Source organism: Lepidochelys olivacea (genome assembly GCF_965140295.1).
Source record: "Lepidochelys olivacea isolate rLepOli2 genome assembly, chromosome: 21".
Taxonomy (NCBI): Eukaryota; Metazoa; Chordata; order Testudines; family Cheloniidae; genus Lepidochelys; species Lepidochelys olivacea.
This window is the reverse complement of record NC_140431.1, coordinates 6607661-6632141: the sequence shown is the minus strand read 5'-3', so window position 1 is coordinate 6632141 and position 24481 is coordinate 6607661. Positions and strand designations below refer to the sequence as shown.

The following is a 24481-nucleotide window of genomic DNA, read 5'->3' as shown; positions in this document are numbered from 1 at the left end:
TTATAATGTAGACCACGCCTCAGAGATAGTCCCTCCCCCAAAAAGTTTAAAATCTAAATAGACAAAGGCGGTGTCATTTTCCCATTGGGAAACTGAGGCACAGAGAGGTTAACAGACTTGCTGACGGTCACACAGAGAGTCTGTGGTAGGAACTCAACCCAGGTCTCCCGAGTCTCCATCCAGTGCCTTAACCGCAAGACTACCCTTGCCGTGGTTGTGTCTATGATAGTGTGTCTCTCAGTATAACTTGAAAGAGTGACCATTGCAAATAGGAAATGTCTCTTTCCTGGTTGGTTTGAAAAGTATCTGTGATCAAGGAATGGCATTCTACTGAAGATCAGATATGTAGGAATTGACTTTTAGCACAAGGAAGGGGCTGCCTACTTGATGTGATCCTAGGGTAGGTGTCTTTGATGAAAGCGGCATCACTGCATTAAAAAAAAAACAACTCATGTTTAAATTCAGACTTAACTGCTCAAATACCAGGCTGACGGGTGAGGAAGGGACAGATGGACAGAATGATCATGGAATCGTAGCGATAGGAGCAGTGGAGGGCAATATTTCAAGCCACAGTCATTTTGCAGAAGAAGACACTTAGCGCAGTGATGAAGTTAATAGCTTGCGTCATAGTTCCATGGAAGGAGAAAGCAGGTATCATTTGTTTCTTTTAAGCAACCAGTCAGTTGTGGTTTCTCTGTGATTGATTGGCTGCCTGGCTGCTCTCCCCTGCAGATAGCAATAAACATTGTGTATCTAGAACTGCTACCTGCCTTGATTTATCTCCCCCCAAAGCTCATACTGCCCAGCCTCCTTGATGTGACCTTCAGCCGCAGGGCTAATCTTTCCTCGGGAAGGATATTTCCTGCTGATGTTCTTCCCTTTTCTTTGCAGTCGGACATTGGATTTGGGAAGCTGGAAACCTATGTTAAATTGGAAAAACTGGGGGAGGTAAGGAGAACGTGAAATCAACTCAACATTGTAGATGAAGTTAAGAACAGAGCCCAAGCTGCAAAGGACAGACCCACAGCCAAACTTCCTCAGCATATGGGAGTTTGGTCCTGGCCCAGTGTGAGTTAAAAGTAACAAGAAATACTCAAACGTAGCACTTGCAGAGTTCTTTTGGGCCCAGTCGAAAGACCATTGAAGCTGACAGGAATCTTGAAGTTGACTTTCAGGGACTTTGGATCAGGCTTTTTATCTTCAAAGCAATTTACAAACACTCTGTACAACCCTGCCCCGCCCCCTGTCTTGGGTAGTTAAGTGGTGTTCTCATTTTACAGTGGCAGAGAGGTTAAGTGATTTGCCTAAGGCTACAGAGGGAATCAGTGTAGAACTCAGATGTTCATGCTACCCAGGATTGTTCTCGTGCCAGTAGATCATTCCCACCCTCTCAAACTAAACTCTTAAAGGGCCATTTTCAAAGAATGGTGCCTAAGATGCACCCACAAAGCCCTTGGTTAAACAGGCAAAAGGTTATCTGGTTGCTTAGATGGCTACTCTAAATGCAGGATTGTATTTTCCATGCTGACAAATTAAGAGGTTGCCTTCTGAGCTCCAGCCTTGAAAATCTGGCCTTCAAGGTTTAAGCCCAAAACATAGACTCCCCTCCCAAAACTCTGGGTTTACAAAAGGTGTTAAATTGTGCAAGGTAATACTATATTTACAGGAGGGGAAATTACCACCTGATCCACTGGGTTACCAAAGTATGACATTGAGTCCTATGAATATCTTACTGTATGTAACAATCCTGACCACCTTTCGTCAGCCGGGATCGACAGCATAGGTCTCTCCCACTTGAGTTAAAGGAGCAGCTCCATTAGATGGTAGCAGTAGTAGGTTATTACGTTCTACGTTAACCAGCCACTGGAGAGGGATTTAGCCAGTGTGCACAGTTGCATTGCTACCAATGTCACCAGTGGTTGTAAAATTATCCTGCCCTTGTTTTTCAATCCCTTCCATCCAAAGATAAAAGGCTCCCATGGACATTGGTTTGTGGTACATGCAGGGTGTCAGGTGCTCCCCTTAGCAGCCCTGCTCACATGCCATCCAAGTGTGAGTTCATGAGCTGCATTTCTCTGTCCCTTTCCCACAGGGCACCTATGCCACTGTCTTCAAGGGGCGCAGCAAGCTAACTGGGAACCTGGTCGCTCTGAAGGAGATCCGCCTGGAGCATGAAGAAGGAGCACCCTGCACAGCTATAAGGGAGGGTAAGGGGCAGTAGATGCTTTTTGTGCTAAAAGGCAACACACACAGAGATGGACCACAGTTCTGGAACTCGTGAGTATAAAGGGTAGCAATTTATATCTGCTTACCAGATGGCGCTGCCTCAGTGCATGGGGCTAAACTTGATGCCTTCTCAAGATCCCTTCCAACCTGACATTTCTATGATTCAAATGAGCCCATAATTAAGGCTATGTTTTAGTCACAGGTGTTTTTAGTAAAAGTCCTGGACAGGTCATGAGCAGTAAACAAAAATTCACAGCCTGTGACCTGTCCATAACTTGTACTATATACCCCTGACTAAATATTGAGCAAAGGGGCTGCAGGTGGTCTGGGGGGTGGTCTGGGGACGCCCCTGGTGCTGGGGGTGGTCCCGGAGGTGGCACGCGGTCCAGGACCCCCGCTGGTCCTGGGAATGGGGGCCGGGCGGTCTCACCCTGCTGGTGCTCGGGCAGGGAGGGTTGGCAGGGCTGGCAGGCTCCCTACCCAACTCCATGTGTCCCTGCAGCTCCAGTGGGAGGGAATGCCAGGGGGCTCCACGCGCTGCCCCTGCCATGAGCTCCTGCTCCACAGCTCCCATTGGTTGGGAACTGCAGCCAATGGGAGCTGCAGGGGCAGTGCCTGCAAGCAAGGACAGCACGCAGAGCCCCCTGGCCCCTCCACCTAGGTCAGGAGCTGCTGGGACATGCCGGCCGCTTCCGGAGAGCCCCCCATGACTGTGTGAAAAGGAGAACGCTGCCTGCAATAGAAAGTTAGTAGCAAATCAGACTTCCCTTAGGGCTTGATGGGCAGCTCAGCCAGCCAATCCAAACCCACTCAGTCCTGAAGGACTGACTCTTCCATCTGCAAAACACTGACCCGGTCCAGGAGGAACAGATGTTGGGACCCATCAGCCCTGCCTGGGCAGGTTGCCACCCCTCATGACAAAGTTTGCCGCCAATGGGTCCTCATGGCTAACGCTATCTTCTTCTTGCCTTGCAGTTTCCCTGCTGAAGAACCTGAAACATGCAAACATTGTGACCCTCCATGATTTCATCCACACGGAGCGCTCCCTCACCCTTGTCTTTGAGTACCTGGTGAGTCCATGGGCTGCTTGCCTGGGCACTTGGTCTTGTGCTGGGGCAGTCTGGACACCCAGCTTTTCTCCTGCTGAGGGAGGGGTGGGGGCTCCTTCCAGACACAGGAATGGTTCATGGAATGATGAGAACTGCTGGTTGCAACAAAAGAGAAAAAATAGCAGAGAGAATCACGGGGAACAACATTTTTTTGTTTTTCAAAATTCTGAAAATTTCCAGACTTCGAGAATTCCCTGACCTGCTTTGTAATAGGTCAAAAAAGGGAACATTTCACAGTAATTTCATCAGCTATTTCCCTGATTTTTTTTACATTACTATCTGTTTATTTAGAAGTATATAGAAGGGTTTATAAATCCTTGCCATGTAAATATCAGATACAAAACAATCAACATTACAACAATGAGATTTTGTTTAAAGAGACATTATGCAGGAATATAAACATCAGATCGCCCTGTGTACCAACCAGGGAGTTACCACATTGCAGAGTGAGCATCATTACAACACCCACACAATATTAACATTTGATAGATAGGCCTGGTCTCTTCAATATGTGCAGTCAGAGATTTCACTCAGTTTTTTTTAATTAACAAAATATTTATTCACTTCTAATAACAATTGTCTGCTCTGAGCTCCTGTGTAACGTGGGCCATAGAATTTCACCCAGAGATTGCTGTATCAAGCCTGTTCACTTGTATAGGAAATGAGGGAGGCAAAGTTTTCCTAGCCCTCCATCTCCACCCATTCCCCCTAGCCACTTGGGGGAGGGTTTGGGATGATCGTAATGGTTCTTTCTGACCATAACCTCTGTAAATCTGTGAAAAAGGTTTCAGGGCGTGTTAAAATTATCTGTGAGATTTAGCCACCCAGCCCTTGTTAAACCTCACTTACCAGGCTCAGCTTGACCATCGCCATGTGTTGTCAGTAACTTGCTGGGCACATGGTTATTCATGGTCACTTAGAAGGTTCCTTCGGGATGTGCTTGTTGTTGCAGGACAGTGACCTAAAGCAATATCTGGATAACTGCGGGAACCTGATGAATATGCACAACGTGAAGGTACGAGACCACTATCTTGTGGAAGGGGTTTACAAACTCTCAGGGGATGCTCTATGGTGGCCATGTTGAAGACCCAGGGAACTGAAGCAAGCCGCATTGCAGTCGTTGGGGACTCAGACATTCACACTCAGATTATTCAGACGATCCAGTGTGCATTATCATGTTCTTCTCAACAGTGAATTAATCTGCCATCGCACTGCCCATTCACTTAGCATTGTTAGACCCTCTGAAGTTCCTCACCATTTTCTCTGGCCTGGACTAACCTGAATAAGTTGGTGTCATCTGTAAACGCTGTTCATCCCCTTTCCTCAACCATTAATCAGTAGTTTTACTAGTTGTCTGTATTACCGTTCATCCGAGGGCGATTTCATTTCCTTCCTAGCATCTTACTGCAGGACCTTGTCAACGGATTTTAGAAAGTTCCCGAGACAGACACTCCGCCCCTTGTCCAGTTCCTAGCAGAGTGGGGTGTTTGGTGTTAGTCTGGTGGCAAATGAGGAAACTGACTTAATTAAGGACAGAATGCAGCTACACTGGGGGGAGGGAGGGCACACTTCATAACTTCTGGAGACCGAGCTGACTGAACACCCCAAGAGCTCCTTGCATCCCTCCAGTCCCCTCTATTTCAGGGCCTCCCTGCATCTACTCCTTCATCTCCCCCCACCAGGAGTTCTGTGTGCCCCACATGTCCCCTCCACCATACCAGAGTTCCCCATTCTTCCCCCCACCCATGTTATGGACTCTGTCTGCGCCCCTTCCTCACATTCCCACCTCAGGGCTCTGTGTATCCCCCACCATATCAGGTCCCCTGGTTTCCCTCCTCCCACCAGGAAAGGTGTGGGCCTCCCATTCCTCACCACCATTGAATTTTGTCTGGGAGGGAAGTTATTCAGGATGTCAGCATGTTAGACTGTCTTGGGAGGATGAGCAGGGCTATTGTTATGCTGGGCAGCAACAGGAGGGGCCATCAATTCAGTTATTTAATCTGTAAACAATTGCAGAGGTGCTTGAAGCTGTGGCCGCGCTAAACAGATGTCCGGGTTGCTGTGCATCCCTCATTTCCCCCCTTCCAGTTTTCCCTAAAATCGGTAAAGTTCTGCCCCTGGATGCCTAGAACATTCCCTGAACGTTTGGAATTGGTTGCATGTGGCAGAGGGAAGTTCCAGACAAACACAGAAATACCATCAATAATAATGATCATAATAATTATACCCAGCTCTTACCGAGTGCTTTTCATCAGTAGCTCTCAAAACGCTTTTCATCCAGTGGAGCGCCCGGTCTTTGCAAGCTCTGCCAATGAGTCAAAGAGAGAGAGGATCTCATGCTATGCTGCCAAAAAAAAAAAAAGGCCCTGGCCATGAGTCTCAGAGCTTGGGTGTGCAGACTTGGGTTCACGGGGCTCCTGCTACAGAGTTAAAAGCAGCCAGGTATCGGTTCTGGCTCGGGCTGGAGCGTGGGCTCCGAAGCCGGAGGAGGGGAGAGGCCGAGCCCCAGGCTGAGCCGGAACAGCTCTGAGGCTACTTTTAGCTCGTGTCTGAGTCTGTCGAGCCAGGCCCTGAGACTCATGGCCACGCAGTGGAGATGTATTCGTCGGGTCAGATTTGCATTGACACACTGAAGGCCAGACTGTGTAAAGAGGCCCTGGCTGTGTAGAGGGGCCTTACAGTGGACATGAATGTAATTTAAAAGTCAGTGTAATCTGCAGCCATGTTAAGGCCTCTGTACGCTGCCACATTGGTGTAAAGGGGCCTTAGCGTGGGTGTGAATCTGGCCCTTATTCTTGTGCTCCAGGCTGGAGACGCATCAGTGCTGGCTTTGCACATTGCTCCATCCAGGGGTGGCACCTGTACAAAGTCTGAAATCAATCCAGAGCTGTCCACTGTGATTTTTATTCCCTGTTACAGCTAGTGATCATTACTGTTACAGCTCGCATTTATATCCACACTGAAGGATCCCAAGCCCATTGCAGGTTCTGCTTGTCCCTGCTCCGTGCTGAACAACATGCCAAACCCTGCTTTCCCTCTGCTCTCACCCCTTCTGCTCCCCTCCCCCCAAGATTTTCCTGTTTCAGCTGCTCCGCGGCCTGTCCTACTGCCACAAGAGCAAGATCCTGCATCGAGACCTCAAACCGCAGAACCTGCTCATCAACGAAAGGGGAGAGCTAAAGCTGGCTGACTTCGGTGAGTAGGGCAGAGAGAGAACAGCACTGGCCTGGGTTGGACCAGGTTCGGGCTGTGCAGACAACAGCGGTTATGCAATCCCTGGAGCTGCAGAGCAGCATCGGGCAGGGGCAGCCCCAGCCACAAGCTTGCTTGCACTTCTCAAGCTGGTGCTTTGGTCACCTCTGTATGGAAACTGCTTGCTCACTTAGCTAGGTTTCAGCTTGGTGCCTGTCCTCTGAGGCGCACAGGTTAGGGGCCGGGCTTGGTCTGGGAATGCAGGGGGGCAGGACTCCTCTGGGAACACGGCTTCAGCACCTAATAGCTCCCATTTAAGCTCCTAAATGCAGTGGGCCAGATTGTCAGACGGGCAGCTCCAAATCTGTCTTGCTGCATTTAGGTGCCTAGATGGGAGCTGAATTGTTTTGCAAACCTGGCCGTGCAGCTCCCTGGGATGGGCGCACTGCTGCCGCAAAACACAACAGGAGCCGTCTTGCTAACATCCCTTTCGTCCCTAGGTCTAGCCAGAGCCAAATCAATCCCCACGAAAACATATTCCAACGAGGTGGTCACTCTGTGGTATCGGCCCCCCGATGTCCTGCTGGGATCGACTGTGTACTCCACACCCATCGATATGTGGTGAGCTGGCATCTGCATGCAGGGCGGGGTGGGACGGCTCCATCAGAGTCCCACATTAAGATTCCAAGCTCTCAGGGCAGGGGAATTCATTGTCCTCCGTGTGTCTGTACAGCACCGGGCACCCTGCTGCCCAGTTAAATAATGTTCAACAATAACACTGGGCTGCCGCCTGCTTCGGTTTCTGTGCCGTGTCCTGCATCTCGGAGGGCACAAGCTCTTTGGAGCAGGGGCGCTGTGTCACGTGAACACGTGCGGCGCTGTGTGCATGGTTAGCTGTAATAATAGTGTGGTAGCTCTGGGTACTGATGTCTCTTCCAAGGGAACTGGTGGGAGACTCATCCAAGGGCTGGAACTGGAAGAAACCAGGCTACGTTGGACACAGGGCAGGGACGGACTAGGACGGCTTTCCCATCTCTAATTCCAGTGTCTCTGCTGCTCCTTTAGGGGTGTGGGCTGCATACACTACGAAATGGTCACAGGACGGCCCATGTTCCCAGGCTCCACTGTGAAAGAAGAGCTCCATTTAATCTTCAAGCTTCTTGGTGAGTCTTCTGCATTCTCCCTTGTCTCCACGAGAGGGGGGTGGCTGGCTAAGCAGAGAGGGAAAACTGTAACCTCCCTGGTGCTGCTAGGCTGGCCTTTAACTCCCATCCTGTAAATCTGGTAGGATTTATGAGAGCAGTGGTTCTCAACCAGGGTAGGCAGAGGTCTTCCAGGGGGTACATCAATTCATCTAAATATTTGCCAAGTTTTACAACAGGCTACATAAAAAGTGCTAGTGAAGTCAGCACACACTAACATTTCATGCAGACAATGACTTGTTTCTACTGCTCTATGTACTGCCCACTGAACTGTAAGTACAATATGTTAAAAATGAGAAAGTCAGCAATGTTTCAGATCCAATGTGCTGTGACACTTTTGTGTTTTTATGTCTGATTTTGTAAGCGAGTAGTTTTTAATTGAGGTGAAACTTGGGATACACAAGACAAATCAGACTGAAAGGGGTACAGTAGTCTGGAAAGGTTGCGAACCATTGTACTGGAGAATCAGATCCTTTCTATAAGGTTTTATAATCTTCTTGTAGAATTTGATAACAGAGAGAGAATTCTCTATTCAGTTCCAGAGGATGGTTCACACCACCTATAGAATAGCCATTGTTTTTTACTAGAGACAGTGGGGCTTTTCCACAGGGAGCTATTCTCTCTAGTGTCATCTAGTGTCGTTAAGAGCAACTTTCCATAGCCCATGCACAGGGTGATGTGTGTAAACCTGCCTTTCTCCCCCAGGCACCCCTACAGAAGACTCCTGGCCTGGAATCACATCCAACGAGGAGTTTAAGGGTTATCATTTCACCCGGTACCAAGCCCAGCCCTTGATAAATCATGCACCCAGGTATCTCCCTTGAGCAGAGACCCACACTTGCACTGTGGTTTCAGGCTATTCACAAATGGGAGACTAGGGCAATGAGTGTTGGGGTAGGGGCTGGACTGATAGCCCTGGATGTTAAGGATCTCCGCCAATCTCCAGAACAGGTGCGGGTGAAGCCAGCACCAGAGCAGGCCTCCTCCACTGTGCCCTGCTAATGTGCAAACAACTTGCCCTGGAAGGATGCCCCTCCAGGGGCTCGCAGATAAGTACCCATCTGCCGGGCTTATTCCATCCTTTCTGCTGAGACTGCCACCACACCAGATAGCAAGTGTGAATAATAGGGGGCTAATAGGGTCCTATACAAGACAAAGCTCCTAATATCGGGACGGTCCTGATAATACTGGGACGTCTGGTCACTCTATAAGGGGTGCCAATTAAGACTTGGAACCCCGCCCACCAGATGTGCAGGGCAAGGCACTGTCCCCCATTGTGCTCTCACCGCCCTGCAGTGAGATCCTGAGCAGTGTAGAGTCTCTGGGGTGTGGTTACAGTCTCCTTCTTTTCTCAGGCTGGACACAGAAGGGATCGACTTGCTGATGAGCCTCCTCCTGGTAAGTGGCCTGACCATCCAGCCAGACTGCAGGGGGGTGTCTTGGGTGGACCTGCCACCATGGGGCTCCGGGGCTGCTGTCTTCCTTCCTGGCTACCTATCATCGTCCTTCTCTTCGTGGGGGCTGGGACATGGGGCCTGGCCAGCTGCAGCTGGGAACACTGCACACACAACAGCCGATCTGATGCTAACTTGGGATCAAGGCTTTTCATTGGGAAGCACACAGGGAGGGGCTTCTATCGGAGGAGCCAACTGGGATATGTCCTGCTACCGTCCGCCTTGACGAAGGCATGTTCGTGTCTGATCATGCGGCCTTTGGAGTCCTCTAGAGAGCTTCCTGGGCACTGGATCAGGCCCTCATGCCATAGAGCAGTGGCAAGGGGTTATGGATCCAACTAAGCCATTTCTCTGACCCTAACACCAAGGTCTCAGTAGAGCTTAGTACCAACCCACTCCCATTACTTCAACCCGCTAACTGCCCTGAGTTCACTCAGAAACTCTCATGAACTCTCCTCTGTGGCTGGACAAGCCCTTCTACCTTCTTCTCCTGGTTCATGTCCTCCTTGATCAGAGCCCTTGTCATTACCTTCCCTTTAGCTTTTAGAGACGAGCCCATTTGTCCCTGTATTTAAAGTCAGTGGAACTCCCGAACTCCAACCCAGCATCTCACCTGCATTATCTGGTCGCTCACCTTTTCTCTGCTGCCAAGTTCCTGGTTCCACTTTCCTGGATTTGCCCAGAAACACAATGCTGCCCTGCAGCTGCTGCTGACCAGAAACGAATGCCATTTCCATCACGGCATTACTCCCCAATGCCCACGTAGGTGCCCCAGCATGGGATTTGGACACCCTACCTAGGGGCCCTGATTGAAAATTGGGGAGCTTGTCTCCACCTTCCCTTCCCTGTCTTCTCTTCTCCCACAGAACCTAACACGCAAACACACACACTCTATGTGGTGACACACACAGAGCACAGATAAACACCTGCACACACCCACACTGCCTATGTCATCGTTCACGCACACACTCAGAGCTTATGTCGCCCCACACGCCGTTTTCTGTGGTTTTTACAGTACGAAGCCAAATGCCGGATCTCCGCCGAAGAGGCCCTGCGACACCCTTACTTCAAGGCGCTGGGGGACCGAGTCCAGCTCCTCCCTGACAGTGAGCACACAGATTATCCTGTTGGGCTGTCCAAGGGCAGGACACAGCACTTCAGGGGCTGCCCAGCCAGTTGTTACATTTCTTACTGACACCCTTTGGGAAGTAGCACAGCCTCCCCCCGCCTGCCCATTGCTGAAAAACCCCGTGGTCTGAGTCGTGCGCCTCTGTGAAGTCCCCTCGTCGGTATTAAGCTAGATTCGGACACGTAATAATAACAATACTTAGTAGGTTCAGAGCACTTTACAAAGAAGGTCAGGATTGTTATCCCCTTTGTACAGATAGGGAAACCAAGGCACACAGAGAGGAAGTTTCTTGCCCAAGCAGGCCCGTGGCAGAACCAAGAAGAGGACCCAGGTCTCCTAGTTCCAGTCTAGTGCTTTGGCTATGCTGCACCCATGGGCACTGGGCCCAGCCAGGCTATGTATCTAGGCTCCCTCGTCCCCGCATTCGGGCTCAGTCCTGCACTAGGCAGGCAGGGAGCACGTCTCACATCAGGGCCCGGGGAAGGTGCTGAGGGGAGCTGGTAAAGAACCAGGTTTCATCAAAAATGAATTTTTTTGTGGAAAAAATCTCTGTTTTGACAGTGTTTTTCATTGTCTGAAAAAGTTTCTAAATGAAAAATATCTGGTGGGGGAAGAGGATTTTTTAGTATTTTTGAAATTGTTCATGTTGCTAGTGTGAGGAACCTGCTTTTCCCCCTGACAAAACCAGGGAGAAGGTCAAGAAGAGCGTTCCTTTCAGAGTGTTAGAGACACTTTCAACCCTTTCTGACTCTTTTCCAACTGGCACAAGTTGGAAGACAGTCAGAAAGTGGGAGTTTCGCAGGTTTTCTCACTTCCTTTATTTCTGAAATGTTTCCCGTGGGAAAACTGTGGTTTCCTATGGGAAAACTTCAAATGAGCATTTTTCCTGTGAAAAATTCCCACAGGAAACATTCCCATTAGCTGCCCAGTTCCAAGCCGATCAGGACAGAGCGCACGGGGCACCGCTCCTGTGTGAACGAGAAGCTGCTGAGTCGTCCTGCCCCACAGCAGGCGGTAGGCCTAACAGGCAAAGGCAGAGCCTTATTAACACCCGAAGGATTGTGCTTAAGCACGGCTCTTTAGAGAGCCCCATTCCGTGGCTCTGTGCCCGATTAGAGAAAGGGAGCCAGGTACTCAGGCGGCTTGAAGCTGTGGCATATTAGGGAGGGGAATTGTGGGTCCAGGGACACCACAGTGTGAGGGATCTGGGGACTCTGGGCACTATCGGGGCAGGGGAATTCTGGGCCTGTGGGTGCTGTGGGGTGGGGGATCTGGGCATGACAAAATGGAGAATTCATGGGAGCCGCAGAGTCAGCACCATGGGAGAAGCTCTGAGGGTTCATTGGTGTTTGGCTTCCTGTTGATGAGGAAGCTCAGATCGTAGCTCATCCAGCTAGTTGCATTAACTCTCAACTTCTCTCTTTCCCTTCACCCAGATGCCTCCATCTTCTCTCTGAAAGAAATACAGCTTCAAAAGGACCCTGGCTACCGAGGTTCAGCCTTTCAGCAGTCAGGTAGGACGCTGCAGCGGGGCACAGAGCCCTAATCTGGGCCCCGTGGGGGGAGAGGCACTCTAGAAATGCTCAGAGCTGGAAGGTACCATGCTCTCCGGCAGCACCTTCCATCTGAGGATCCCAAAGCGCAGAACAAGCACATGTGCAATTAGCCGCACAGCCCCCCAAGAGGGAGATAGTGTCCTATCCCTGCTTTACAAATGGGGGAAACTGAGGCACAGAGAGGGAACTTGTCCAAGGTCACACAGTGAACCTAATTCTCCACTGCATTGCATCTTTGGGAGTCATTTACTCCCCGGTGTAAAACACTGCCAGGTCAGAACCCTGAGCCCTCACCAGTGGCTGTGTTTCACACCCACTTCCCTCTAGCATGAATAACAACATGAGGTGCCAGGCAGCAGGTGCCCAGGCCCATTGGGTCTGTGGGTCTAGAATTCAAGGGCCCGCTCCTCCTCTCGCTTACACCAGTTTTACACCACGATCGGCTGCAGAGTTACTGCAGATTGACACCAGTGTGAGTGAGAGCTGAATCAGGCCCCAGGTCTCCAGAGTCAGTGCTGTGCTTTCCCCACAAGAGCTAGTCCCTCCCCTGTGGGCGGCCCCGTGAGACGACAAGGCTTTGCCCACACTGGAGTGGGAGGGGTGAGTCCCAGCTCGGGCAGACGTACCTGTGCTTCAGCCACATGGGCAGCAGGGGGCGCTATTAGCTTAGGGCCCAGTCCTGTCTGAAACCGTAGGTACGTACTGGGGCGGCTAGCCCGTCCTGCCACCACGGCTACACCGCTGGTTTTAGCACACCGGCTCCATCACAGGGGATGTCTGCCTCAGCTGGCAATTACGCCCCCAGCCCAGTGGAGACAGACACTAGAAGCAGCAAGGCCAGTGTGGGGAGCTCTGCCTCCCACGCTCCGATCCTGTCTCCTGCTGGCCTTGGGAGATCCTGGCCTGCCCTACGCTGGTGTGGTCACGCTGACGCCCGCTGCAGTGATAACACTGGACTGCATCCATGTGCAACGCCTCAAGCACCTGGTATCCTGCCAGCCTTTCCACACCGTCCAGGCAGTGCCATGCGGGTGATGTGTACGCCGCGCTGCGGTGACCTTCTCTTCCAAGCAGCCAGGCGGGTCCCATTGTTTGTTTCTCAGATTAATGTCAGGGGAAAGTCTGTTTGGATTAGTGGGAAATGCCTCAAAGCAGCCTCTCCCCATCCCCTTCCCCATATGCAGGTGAACACACCTCAGAGTCCCCTAGCTGATTGGGAGGAGGTTATTAGTGAGGGGAAATGATTGGGCCTAATTATGGTGTCATGACTAAGCGTCAGGACTCCTGGGTTCTGTTCCCAACTCTGCCACTGCCCTGCTGTGTGACTTTAGGGACAAGTCATGTCCCGTCTGGAGATTTACTGACCTGCCATATCAGGAGTGGGTGGGTTCTCAGGCCGGCACTTGGAGTTCCACAGAAGAAAAGCAATACGGTACCCACTGAGCAGGCCAGACACAGCTCCCAGGCCTAGCTCCCCAACACCCCACCTTAGAAGATTCAGATCCAGATCTTTGTCGTGGACCAAACCAGAACCCTGGATTAGGGCGCTCATGACCAGGGAAGTTTGGATCAAGATTCAGATGTTGTGGCTGACCCTGGACCAAACTAAACACATCAGATCACAACATCCCTGAGCTTAGGGCGAGTTCGGCTCCAAAGCCTGACACGCGGGGCCCTTCTTCTCCAGCTTCATATTATTGACACATTTGTTAATATTCAGCTGTGTCCAGAAAAGCACAATGGGGCCAGTGGCCCCCTGGCGTAAGTCCACTGATTTGGATGCAGTTATGTCAGGGATCAGTCTTGGCCTGAACCACGCTGCATGGTCTCCAGACTCTGTTTTCTTGGCTCAAAGGTTGTAGCAGACTCATACATTTTTCCACATGACTTAGCCACTAGAAGGAGACATTGCACCAGACTGGTAGTGGGTTATATCGTCAAGAAGCATCTCTGTTCTAGTCCAGAGTTGGGCAAACTATGGCCCACGGGACAGTCCTGCCTGGCCCCTGAGCTCCTGGCTGGCTGTTCCCCCTCCCCCGCAGCCTCAGCTCGCCATGCGGGCAGCACTCTGAGCTGCCGGACTGCGCATGCCTGCAGGGCAGCGCGTCTGGTTCCGGCCAGGCGGCGCGGCTCCAGACAATCTGCTCTCAGCGGCATGGTAAGGGGGCCAGGGCCAGGGGGTTGGATATGGGGCAGGGGGTCCCAGGGGGCAGTCAGGGGACAGGGAGCAGGGAGCGGTTGGGTAGGGCAGAGGTTCAGGGGGGGACAGGGAACAGGGGGGATTGGATAGGGGGTGGGGTCCCAGGGGGCCTGTCTAGGGGTGGGGGTGTGGATAGGCATTGGGGCAGTCAGGGGACAGGGAGCGGGGGGATTAGATAGGGGGTGGGGTCCCGGGGGGGTGGTTAGGGGCAGGGGTCCCTGGAGGGGGCGGTCAGGGGACAAGGAACAGGGGGGTTGGATGGGTCGGAGGTTCTGAGGGGGGCAGTCAGGGGGCGGGAAGTGGGAGGGGGCGGATAGGGGGCGGGGACCAGGCTGTTTGGGGAGGCACAGCCTTTCCTTCCCGGCCCTCCATACAGTTTTGCACCCCGATTTGGCCCTCGGACCAAAAAGTTTGTCCACCCCTGTTCTAGCCTTTCTGATCTCTGTTTTTGTCTCTCTCTCTCTCTCTTTTACTCTTCCAGCCCGAGGGAAAAGCAGGAGACAGAGTATATTTTAAACCTGGCTCTTGTTCCCTTTGTCACCATGGAGATCAAAGCACTGAGAAAGGAGAGGACTTCATGCTCCCACAGGACCCATCCACAGAATTGCTGACTCTAACAGGAAGATACTGGAACGCCCCTCTACCATGGGGTGCCCTCTGTCTGCCCCCCAGAATCCCACTTCTCACACCAGTCATCCCACCAGTAGTTCTTGTCAAAGGAGCTCTGCCCCCAGTTGCTCATTTTTCATGTGACACCACCAAGAGTAAACTACTGCGTTCTATACCCGGGTAAGGTACTTTAACTAGTGACTAGCTACCCTGGGACTAGCCCTGAACTCAGGAGACTTGTGTGCCGGCCTTGTTACAGTCCTGTTTGCTGCAGGACAGGGCGGTGATCTGGAGTGAATAGGGGCGCTGCAGGCAGAGGACAGAATCTCCAAGGATTGGCAGACAGCTGGGTGGTCATATCGCAGAAGACATTTCTGTGAATGCACGGCATGCCTCTGCTTGGGCACCCTGCTATGCCCACCGGTGGGGAAGTCAGACCTGGCAAGACGCATTGCACTGAATGAAGGACATGCTCTCACCAGCAGGGGGCGCCCTACGGTGAGCCCCATCCAGGGCTTCCTGACATCAGACATTGAGTTGGGACGGAAACATTTAACGAGGGAGCGCTCCCCTTCAGCCCCTCCCCCATGGTTATCAACCAGGGATCCCTCTTCCCCACCCCATAATTTGAGTCTCATGCACAGTTCCTGGGATTGCCTGAACGGCAGCCCCAGGAGGTGCAGAGGAAAGAGGCTGTTAAGAGGAAAATGCAGATTAGCTGGATTCCTCTGATCTCCTCAGTTTCCCCAACAACCCGCCCCCCCACCCCCCCCACAAGTTTATTTTCTAAGCTCTGACACCTGTTTTGCAGCAGTTCCCAGCCCCTCTGATTTAGCGAGAAACCAGTGAAGTCCCGTTTCCTACATCAAAATCATGCTGTGTTTCTAATCTGCCTTGCGCGGAAAGGTGCGTTCCTGCTAGGAAAAGGACCCATTTCCCAGCATGCGGCTCTGGAATTGCAGCAAATTGTCCAGCCAGTTGGGCCCATCTTTGAGCTCACCGCAAAAGGTGAACGAGCACAAGTAGTTTCACCTGTTGGTGCAAATGAGCTGTGAATGCACAATGTTGCGTCATTCCACCTTTGTGGTGGGCGTGCAAAGGTGCCGACCCTACCTCTGCAAGGCTGCAGGATCATGACCCAACTCAAACACAACACACCCTATTAAGCAGAAAACAGACCCACCTTTCACGACCTACCCGGTTCCCTAGGACTGAGCATATTGGTTTCGCCCCGTGTATTGCACACCTACTGCACTCAATGGGACTCAAGTGCTTTGTGTGCTTTGCATATGTTCCTCCCCCTCTATTCCCAGGCCGTGCTCAATCAGTTCTGGTACAAGAAGGACCTGCTCAAACCTTCCTCCAAAGCTCAAACCAAACCTGAAACTTTTTTTTTTTTTGAAGTTTGAAAAATTTGTCAGAATTTTTTGATTGGTTGGTTGATTTGGGGATTTTTTTATTTATTTTTTTAAGTTTTCATTCCCCGTCCGGCTACCTCATCCTCTCCGATACCCATCATGGCCCAGCTAGCACCAGGAAATGATGGGGCATTGCTCTAGAGAGCATGGATCATGGGCTGGTAGACTGACTGTGGACTAGTGGGCAGGAAGTCCTGAGTTCTAATCCAGACTCTCCTACTCACACACCGAGTAGCCTTGGGCAGGTGATGGCACTCTTCTGTGCCTCAGTTTCCTCATCTGTCAAATGGGGCTAATAATCATTAGCTGCCTCACTGTGAGGCAAAGCATAAGTTAGAAATGGGCCTGGATCTGAACTTTCCCAAAGCTTGAGGAGGTTTGGATCCAAGGTTCCAATGCAGGTCAGACTCTAAATGCTCAGCATGATCATCCCCATGAGATTCCCAGCCCACTCTAGACACCAAAGCAGGTTGGACCAAGTTAGGCTCATCCCAGATAAGCATCCAGACCTCTGTATTGTTTGAGATTTGCCCATCCCTGGTAGGTTTCTTTCGGTGTGTGTCCAGTATACAGCAAGTTGGGGAAAACACTTTGTTTCCATCCATTAACACATTCAGCACTTCACTGGGTAGCACGTGAGTGATGCGGCCAGCCTTTCTGCATGCACATAGAAAAAGTGTTCTCTGTGTCAGCTGTATCAGGGGTTTTCTTTTGCTGTGTAAGAGGAAGGTTTACAATATTTGGTTGGTGTTAGCTAGAGTAAGTTTTAACCCCTGTTCCCCTTTAGCTATCCCTTAACGAAGCTTTTTGCATGAGCATTTCCTAGGTAGAGCAGGAATCTGTGCCATGGGCTTACTCTTTCCATTGCAGACACCTCTATTTGTGGGTGAGTAACTCAATTGACTGTTTACCCCATCGATGAAACTTCTCCTGTGGGCTCTGATTCAGCAAGGGACTTAAGTGTAGGCTCAGTTTTAAGCACCCGAGTAATCCCATTGATGTTAGTGGGCCTACTCACGTGTTACAAGTTAGGCACTTGTTTAAGGAGCTGTGCTAAATTGGGTCCCGTAATGTCCCAGCCTAGGGGTGAATATGGACCTAATCCATCTGCCCCCTTGTGAGTTATAGGGCCAAGTCCATCACTAGCCTGGGACAATGCTCCTCATCACTGGAATGTAGAGCACTCATACCCAGTGCCAATGTCTCTTGCTTATTCTCCTACATACCTTGTCTGTGTTCTTCCTGGTCTCATCAGCCCCAGGCTCTGAGGACTCATCTAGTCATGTAAGTCATGATCAGTTATGTTGTAACATCTGTGGCCACCTCTGAATCACAGTTGCTACAATTCTGTGCTTGAAGTCTGTTTGGAATTTCCTGGCCACAGCAAGGATAGAACTCAGCGCTTCCTGCTCCAAAGTCACAGGCTCCTGCCACCTGAGCAAAAGGGGGATCCCCACTGAACTTTCTGAGTATAGAACCTATGAAGCCCAGGTAGGCAGGTCTAGTTCCATCCTGTAGAAGTTGCCCTAGAAATTCTTGATGTCCAACATAGTGAGGTTCTGGGGCAGCTAACGATTTGTTACACTGTTAACGACAGCGATGTTTTCATTGACTTTGGGGCAGAAGAGGAAACAGTGGTCTACTGGTGCTTGCAGTCTGTTTTCTGAGCACCTGCAGCGCCCACTGAAATTAACTTTTGTCGGAAGTGCACAGTGCCTCTGAAAATCAGGCCCTGTCTGACTCAGCTTAAATCCTTCCAAGCCTAGGGACCAGATCTTCAGATAAAGGACAGACCAGACTTTAAGAAGGCTTACAGGGGAGCAAGGGCCAGTGGCTTGGTAGGGTCAATAGAATCAAAGAAATTAAAGGTGGGAAAAGATGTTATTAAGTCAGCTCATCCATCCCCCTTAGTCTTTTGGCTCTAACAACACAGGCTTCTCGCTCTGGTGCTAAAGGAGAGCTCCCTTACCTGGCATCAGTAGCAGGCACTTGGTCTCTGGAGAGCGCCACCAGTCTCATGGACAAACACGTCAGCATAGTGCCTCCCACGCCAGTGCCGATAGGGCTGATTTTCAAAGGTGTTGCTGAGCATCTGAGGCGCCTGTTGGCTTAAGCTGAATCAGTGGGTGTTCAGTGCCTCTGGAAGCCTGCCCCTTTCCCCACCACTGTCCACTCGAGAGAGGCCCACCATGGAAATACTAGGGAGAGGAGAGCAAGGGAGGCAATGTCACCGATGAGTGGAGTCATCCAGGGCTGCAGACTGGGACAGAAGGGTATCGAATGACCGTGACCGGGCAGCCGGGACTGTTTTCTCCAGTGAACGAGAAAGTTATCTCCAAGCCTGTGATCTGTATGCTCTTTACTCCTGCGTAGCTCTGTCCGTTCCCCCCCACACCCTTCCTGAAGGAGATCTCTTGGGCGGGATACTGTTATTTATTAGCCTATTGAGCTGCTATCTGGGTGAGTTTAAGATAACACCTTTTGTTCCACTGCATTATTCCTTGCATAATGATAGGTTTCAGAGTAGCACAAAAGCTCATGCTCAAATAAATGTGTTAGTCTCTAAGGTGCCACAAGGACTCCTTTTCTTTTTGCATTATTCCTGTTCAGGAGAGCGATAGCACATGTAAATATTTGGCAGCCCTCTGAGCAGGGTTTGATTTATAAGCCCCCAGGACTCACTCCCTGGCAGGGCTTGGCAGGCTGAGTCCTAGTTGTGTGATCTCTGGGTTCCTGCACATGCTCTGCCGGTAAATGCCTTCCAGACACCTACATCGGAGCAGAAGCTTTTAGTACAGTGGCATGAGGACACTGGTCAGATCCGGAGCAAATGTAAATTGCCATAGCCCCACTGGAGCCAGTGGAGCTAGGGCCAGATATACAATGGTATTTAGGTGCCTGAAGAGGCAGATAGGCTCCTACTGGGGTTTACAAAAGCTTCTAAGCAGGTTAGGTGCCAAACTCCCATTGAAAGCCAGTAGGCGATAAGTATCCAACTCGCTGGTAAATCCAAGTAGGCACCTATCCGCATGCTTAGGTGCCACAATATGTTTATAAATCTGGCCCCTCTGCAGATTTGCATCTGCTGAGCATTCAGCTCTGTCTCCTATGGCAAATGAATCCAGTTCTGTTCCACTGTGTATGTAGAGCGTTGCATTAATTTGAATGTTTTCAAGGCTGAAGCATTGGTTGTATTTTGAATCATAGAATATCAGGGTTGGAAGGGACCTTAGGAGGTCATCTAGTCCAACCCCCTGCTCAAAGCAGGACCAATCCCCAATTTTTGCCCCAGATCCCTAAATGGCCCCCTCAAGGATTGAACTCACAACCCTGGGTTTAGCAGGCAATGCTCAAACCACTGAGATTTTGTTTCCTAGAGTTTCATGGGCATTATTTGGTAATTGCTTCGTGCAGCTGAGCTATTTGCAGAAGAGAGATGGCAAATGCAATTGATAATTTCATAGATTCAAGAACTAGAATAGAGATTCAGCCAGGAATCGCTGACCTACCTCGTCTGTTTGACAAGAAGCATGCATTGTACTGTAATATGGTATTGCCATGAGCTGGCACACTTCAAGGCTGATCCAGCTCTGTCTTCAAGGCTAATCCAGTATTAGGTTTGTGAGCACAAGTAGTTCCTTGCTGGAAACTGGGTTTCGTTTAGCTCTGTCCCAGTCTGACAGCCAGTTCAGGCAAGGCTTGGAGAGAGTCTTACCCGAAACCTGCTCTATCCCCAGTGATATGTGAACCTTTTCCCCCCTCATGGCCAGCAAGTAGAATTAAAAGGACATAAGAACAGCTATACTGGGTTAGTCCATGGGTCCATCTAGCCCACTGTCCTGTCTCTGACACTGGCCAAAGCCAGATGCTTCAGAGGGAATGAACAGAACAGGGCAATTTTGAGTGATCCGTCCCCTGTCGTCCAATCCTGGCTTCTGGCAGTTGGAGGTTTAGGGACACCCAGAACATGAGGTTGCATCCCTGGCCCCCTTGGCTAATAATAGGACCTCCCCCGCATTTAAAAATGCTTTTTATAAAACCTAATAGAAAAATGGCCATGACTTTCATTAACTCAATACATTTAAATCGGTGGATTTAAACATTCTCCAGAACAAAAGCACTAAGACCAGGAAATGAAACTGATCAGTCTAATATTGCCTGATGAAACACATACATGGAATAGTGGGTTAAAAGTAAAGCTGGTTGAAAAACTGGAGGTTGCTATGGTTTTATTTTTTTAATGTTCACAGGTTTGTGTGTGTTTTGACCAGCCTTCAGTGTGGTTGAAATTTTTCCAACAACTGGAATTTCAAGGAAACTTTTCTGCACATTTTTTTTTTAATTTCTTGGTTTTTTGGTAGACTTCTTTAAATTTCTTGACCAGCTCTAGAAAAAAAGTGAGTTGGATTTTTCTTTCAAATCTAGGCAGTACTCCTTTAAAACGCTGTATTTTTCCGTCCCAACAGCTGATCTCTGGCTCCAGTAATGCTGAGAACGCTCGTGTCAATAATAATGTCTGTGTTACAGGGCAACAATAAAACTTTGTCATTTTATTTCCGACTCCCCATGCACCTTTCCTGGCTTGACACATTTGCAGATTTTTGTTGCGATTTTAAATAGCAAAACTGCAGTGTGTCTGTTCTCATGGTAACGAGGAAATAAGCATTTTGCTCCCTCTCCTTTAAGGTGGATAATTAGAGAAACCATTTTCTCCTTGCTTCCGAGCTGTGTGTGTGTTTTCTCATGACTTGGCTTCACTCAGAAATGAGGTCATTGTTAGAACATGATCTTGAGCAGTTGATTTAACTAACACGATGTTTAACATGACTTTGCAATCCATGTCATCTCGTAGGGGGAAATGGTGCTTAAGATCAGACCAGCTGGTTGGGGTTAAACCTAGGGGTCCAGCTGGCACCATATATTAACACACACAGATTTCTGTCTGCACTGACTGCAAAGGTGTATTTAACACCACTTTAGTTAATATGCCTCCTCAAGGTCATGTTCTAACAGCCTCATTTTTGAATGAGGACAAGGCCCCAGTGATGCAAGAACCTTGAGTCACTAAGGCTCGGGAAAAAAGCAGACAGGTGGAGAAACAGCGGGAAGGTGGAAATGGCTGAGCCCTACAGATTCGCATCTCAGTGGGCTTTGTGCCTTAATATCTGCGTGTGGAGTGGAGTCCAGGACCCCCATGGGTTTGATTCTGCTCTCACGTGGGTATTACACTGGTGGAACTGAAAGCAGAAATAGATCCCTTTATCTTAATTAGGACGCTGTCACTGTGGCCTCTGATAGGAAGATCCCATGTCAGGTGCAGCTGCAAATTTTTGATGCCTGCAAACCTCACTCATTGGAGTGATCCCTACTCAAGGGGAGCATCCTCAGTGGAGTCCTAGAACCAGGCCATAACCAAATGCTACAGCATAATTCATATCAGTTCAATCAACCGGATCCTAGTGAGATCTCTCAGTCCATAGGGCCTGATCCACTGCTCACTGAGGTCTGTGGAAAGCCTCCCATTGCCTTCAGTAGGCATGCTGCTATGCCTCTGACATCTTAATCCCGAGGGGCCTGCACAGCCCCCAGGGAGGTGAAGTCCCCAGAGAACTGAAACCATCGCACCCCACACTACCACCATTTTCTAGCCCTAGCTGGCCAGAGTCTGCTCAGTTTCACCAGTGCAAATCTGGCATCCCTCTGCTAAAGTCTGGATTTACACTGGTCTAACTCAGAGCAAAATATTGGCCCAGGGGGTTCAACACATGCAGTTCGGTCTTTGTGCAAATTGGGGTTGAAACTAACAAGGCCCCTCGTGCCAAGAGCCACGGATCTTTGCCTGAAAATATTGCTTTAGCTGTACTTTACCTGTTCTTCTCCTGTACTCTTGAGTCTTGTTGTTGAATGCACCTTGCTGTCCCTTCAGAATTTCTTGCTAGTGGTGTCCTGTGTTAACAGGTGCAAATAGTAAGAAGCCCGCTTTCTGGTTTATTCGTCACCTTCTTCGTCCTCAGCATCTTGCTTTTCCTGGAAGGGGAAATATACACACCCACGTGCGCCAGCCACCAAGGGTACCCATACTGTGAATGTTCTCTGGTGTGATTCATTTGCAAATACAAATAATATATTTAACTATTATTGTAAAAACAGAAGATGAATTTTAAAAGGAATCATTTTAAAGGTTTATTCCAAAAGCTGCAATGATTTTTTGTATGGAAAGTTTCTCTGGAATTAATCGAAAGGTACAAAAATAAATAAAAGATGGTATCCTTGTGTCGGAATGTTTTTATAAAGATCCTGCAATTTTTGTATTTCAGATATGCCATGGACTGTTTTGAGAATGTGTTTGTTTTCTTGCTAAGGCTTATATTACAAATGTATTGTGAATGCTACGAAGCCAAGATTGGAAAATAAACGTTATTGAGTAGATGGTAGTTTTGTTTGGGGCTTTATCTGTTTGGAAGGGTTAAATGTCTGCTTTGGTGTGTAGTTTTGAATCAGTGAGGTTGGCTAGTGCAGTCCCTTCACTAGAGCTGGTTGAAGTTTTTCCCCTTACAACTAGGATTTCAGTGGTAGCTTGGTGCTTTTGAAAATCCCCCTAGGTGCCTATCTGTGTGTTTAGGTGCTTCAGTACCTTTGAAAATCTGGTCCTAGGGCCCAGATCCTCAAACATGTTTAGGCACCTAAATAACTTGGAGGATCTGGCCTTAGGTTCCCAGTTTAAATCCAGACCAAGGGCCCAATTCTGCAATCAAGTCTACATAGCCTTCAAATCAGTGGGATTCCCCACATGTTTAAGGACCCAGCCACCTGGTGCCAGCTACAGGATCAGGGCCCAAGTGTGTAGGGCCTGCAAGATGTTGCTATCTGATAGTGGGTCACTGATGGACCTCATCAAGAGTTGGCAGGGAAGAGGTTAATACTTTGTTGGTCAAAAAGGATCGTTGAGTGCCTGGAGTTGGAGGGCTGGACCAGCTGGGGTTAATTGGTTAATTTTCCTGTACTGTGCTGCCTGGAGCTGACTTGGACAGAGAAGATCCATGAGAGCTGAGCAGAAAACTAAGGTGAGCCACTTTGCTGTCCGGTCTCTATGTGAAGACAGTTTTACTGCAGGGGTTCTCAAACTGTGGGTCAGGACCCTATTTTAATGGGGTCGCCAGGGCTGGAATTAGACTTACAGGGGACCAGGGCCAAAGCCCGAGGGCTTCAGCCCTGAGCGGCGGGCTCAGGCCTTGGCTTCAGCCCTGGGCAGTGGGACTCAGGTTACAGGCCCCCAACCCAGGGCTGAAACTCTTGGGCTTCAGCTTCGCCCCTCACCTGCCCGAGGCAGTGGTGCTCAGGCTTTGGCTTTGCCCCCCACCCACCCGGGGTGGTGGGGCCTGGACAGGCTCAGGCTTTGGTCCCCCCTCCTGGGGTCATGTAGTAATTTTCGTGGTCAGAAGGCTGTTGCAGTGCAGTGAAGTTTGAGAACTGTTGTTTTACTTGTATTCATCTGGTCTTTAAAGGGACAGGACAATGTATTTGCAGGAATTTAGCGCCATAATTTCATTTCCTAGGATATGCAGGCCTGGAACCCTTTGTTTTTTCACCTTTCCCCTGCTCCATAATCTTGTGCCACTTCGTGCTAACATGTTTGTTCCCTAGACTTCAAGCTAAACCACACGGCAGGAATACGGATTAAAGGGAGGAGAGCAATTTGTTAGTTACCTAGGAGTACCGGGTTCATCCGCAGAGAAATATGCTGTTCGTTCAGGTTGCTAGACATATCAGGTTCCCCGAGCTGCAAATGGACACAGTGACACATCACTGGGGGGCTGTGTGAGAATTAATTGGCCCAAATTCTCCACTGGTGTAAATCTGTACAGCAGTGCCAGTTTATAGCAGCGGAGAATTGGGTCCATGATGTGTGTAAAGCACAGAGTTCCCCTGATTAGAGGTGCTGTAGCAAGGCAAAGCAGTGCACATTCAGGGCACTTGGAGCTAGCTCATGCCCAGTGCGGAGCTGTCCTACCTTGAGGTGTGTTACCTTCATTAATATCTGAGCAGTGGGCCTGGGCAGGCAGTAAATGTGGTGCTTTCCCAGCTGGAGCATATCTCATCATCCCTGGATCAGACACTTGGAGACCACAGCCTTGCAGCTGACCTGCTTTGTTTTTGCTTAGCACAGGTGACTGTGTTTCTCTCCTTTATCTCCACTTTTGCATGGTCCTCCTAGAGAGACTCAAAAATGCAATAGGCCCTGTGGGAGAGGCAACCTTTCGTACAAGGCATTGTCGCAGGACTTCCCGTTTTTTTCCCCGTGGTGAAAGCTCAGGTCAGACACAATGCTTTGCTGTGGGGTGAGGCTTCAGGTGCCTTTACCCAACCTGGATTGAGACACAAGGAT

General features: G+C 49.8%; 1 protein-coding gene across 1 annotated transcript in view; it reads left to right on the top strand.

Moving 5' to 3' along the window:
- CDK18 (cyclin dependent kinase 18) overlaps window positions 1-22489 on the top strand; it is a 75823-nt gene extending 53334 nt beyond the window's left edge. Inside the window, exons 5-16 of the mRNA XM_084611056.1 lie at window positions 892-948; window positions 2093-2207; window positions 3202-3296; window positions 4288-4350; window positions 6407-6530; window positions 7028-7148; window positions 7593-7690; window positions 8435-8540; window positions 9085-9127; window positions 10199-10289; window positions 11749-11826; window positions 14550-22489. Coding sequence (XP_084467182.1) covers window positions 892-948; window positions 2093-2207; window positions 3202-3296; window positions 4288-4350; window positions 6407-6530; window positions 7028-7148; window positions 7593-7690; window positions 8435-8540; window positions 9085-9127; window positions 10199-10289; window positions 11749-11826; window positions 14550-14584 — 1026 coding nt within the window. The 3' untranslated portion in view covers window positions 14585-22489. The remainder of the gene's footprint in view (window positions 1-891; window positions 949-2092; window positions 2208-3201; window positions 3297-4287; window positions 4351-6406; window positions 6531-7027; window positions 7149-7592; window positions 7691-8434; window positions 8541-9084; window positions 9128-10198; window positions 10290-11748; window positions 11827-14549) is intronic.
- The last annotated feature ends 1992 nt before the right edge of the window (window positions 22490-24481 follow it).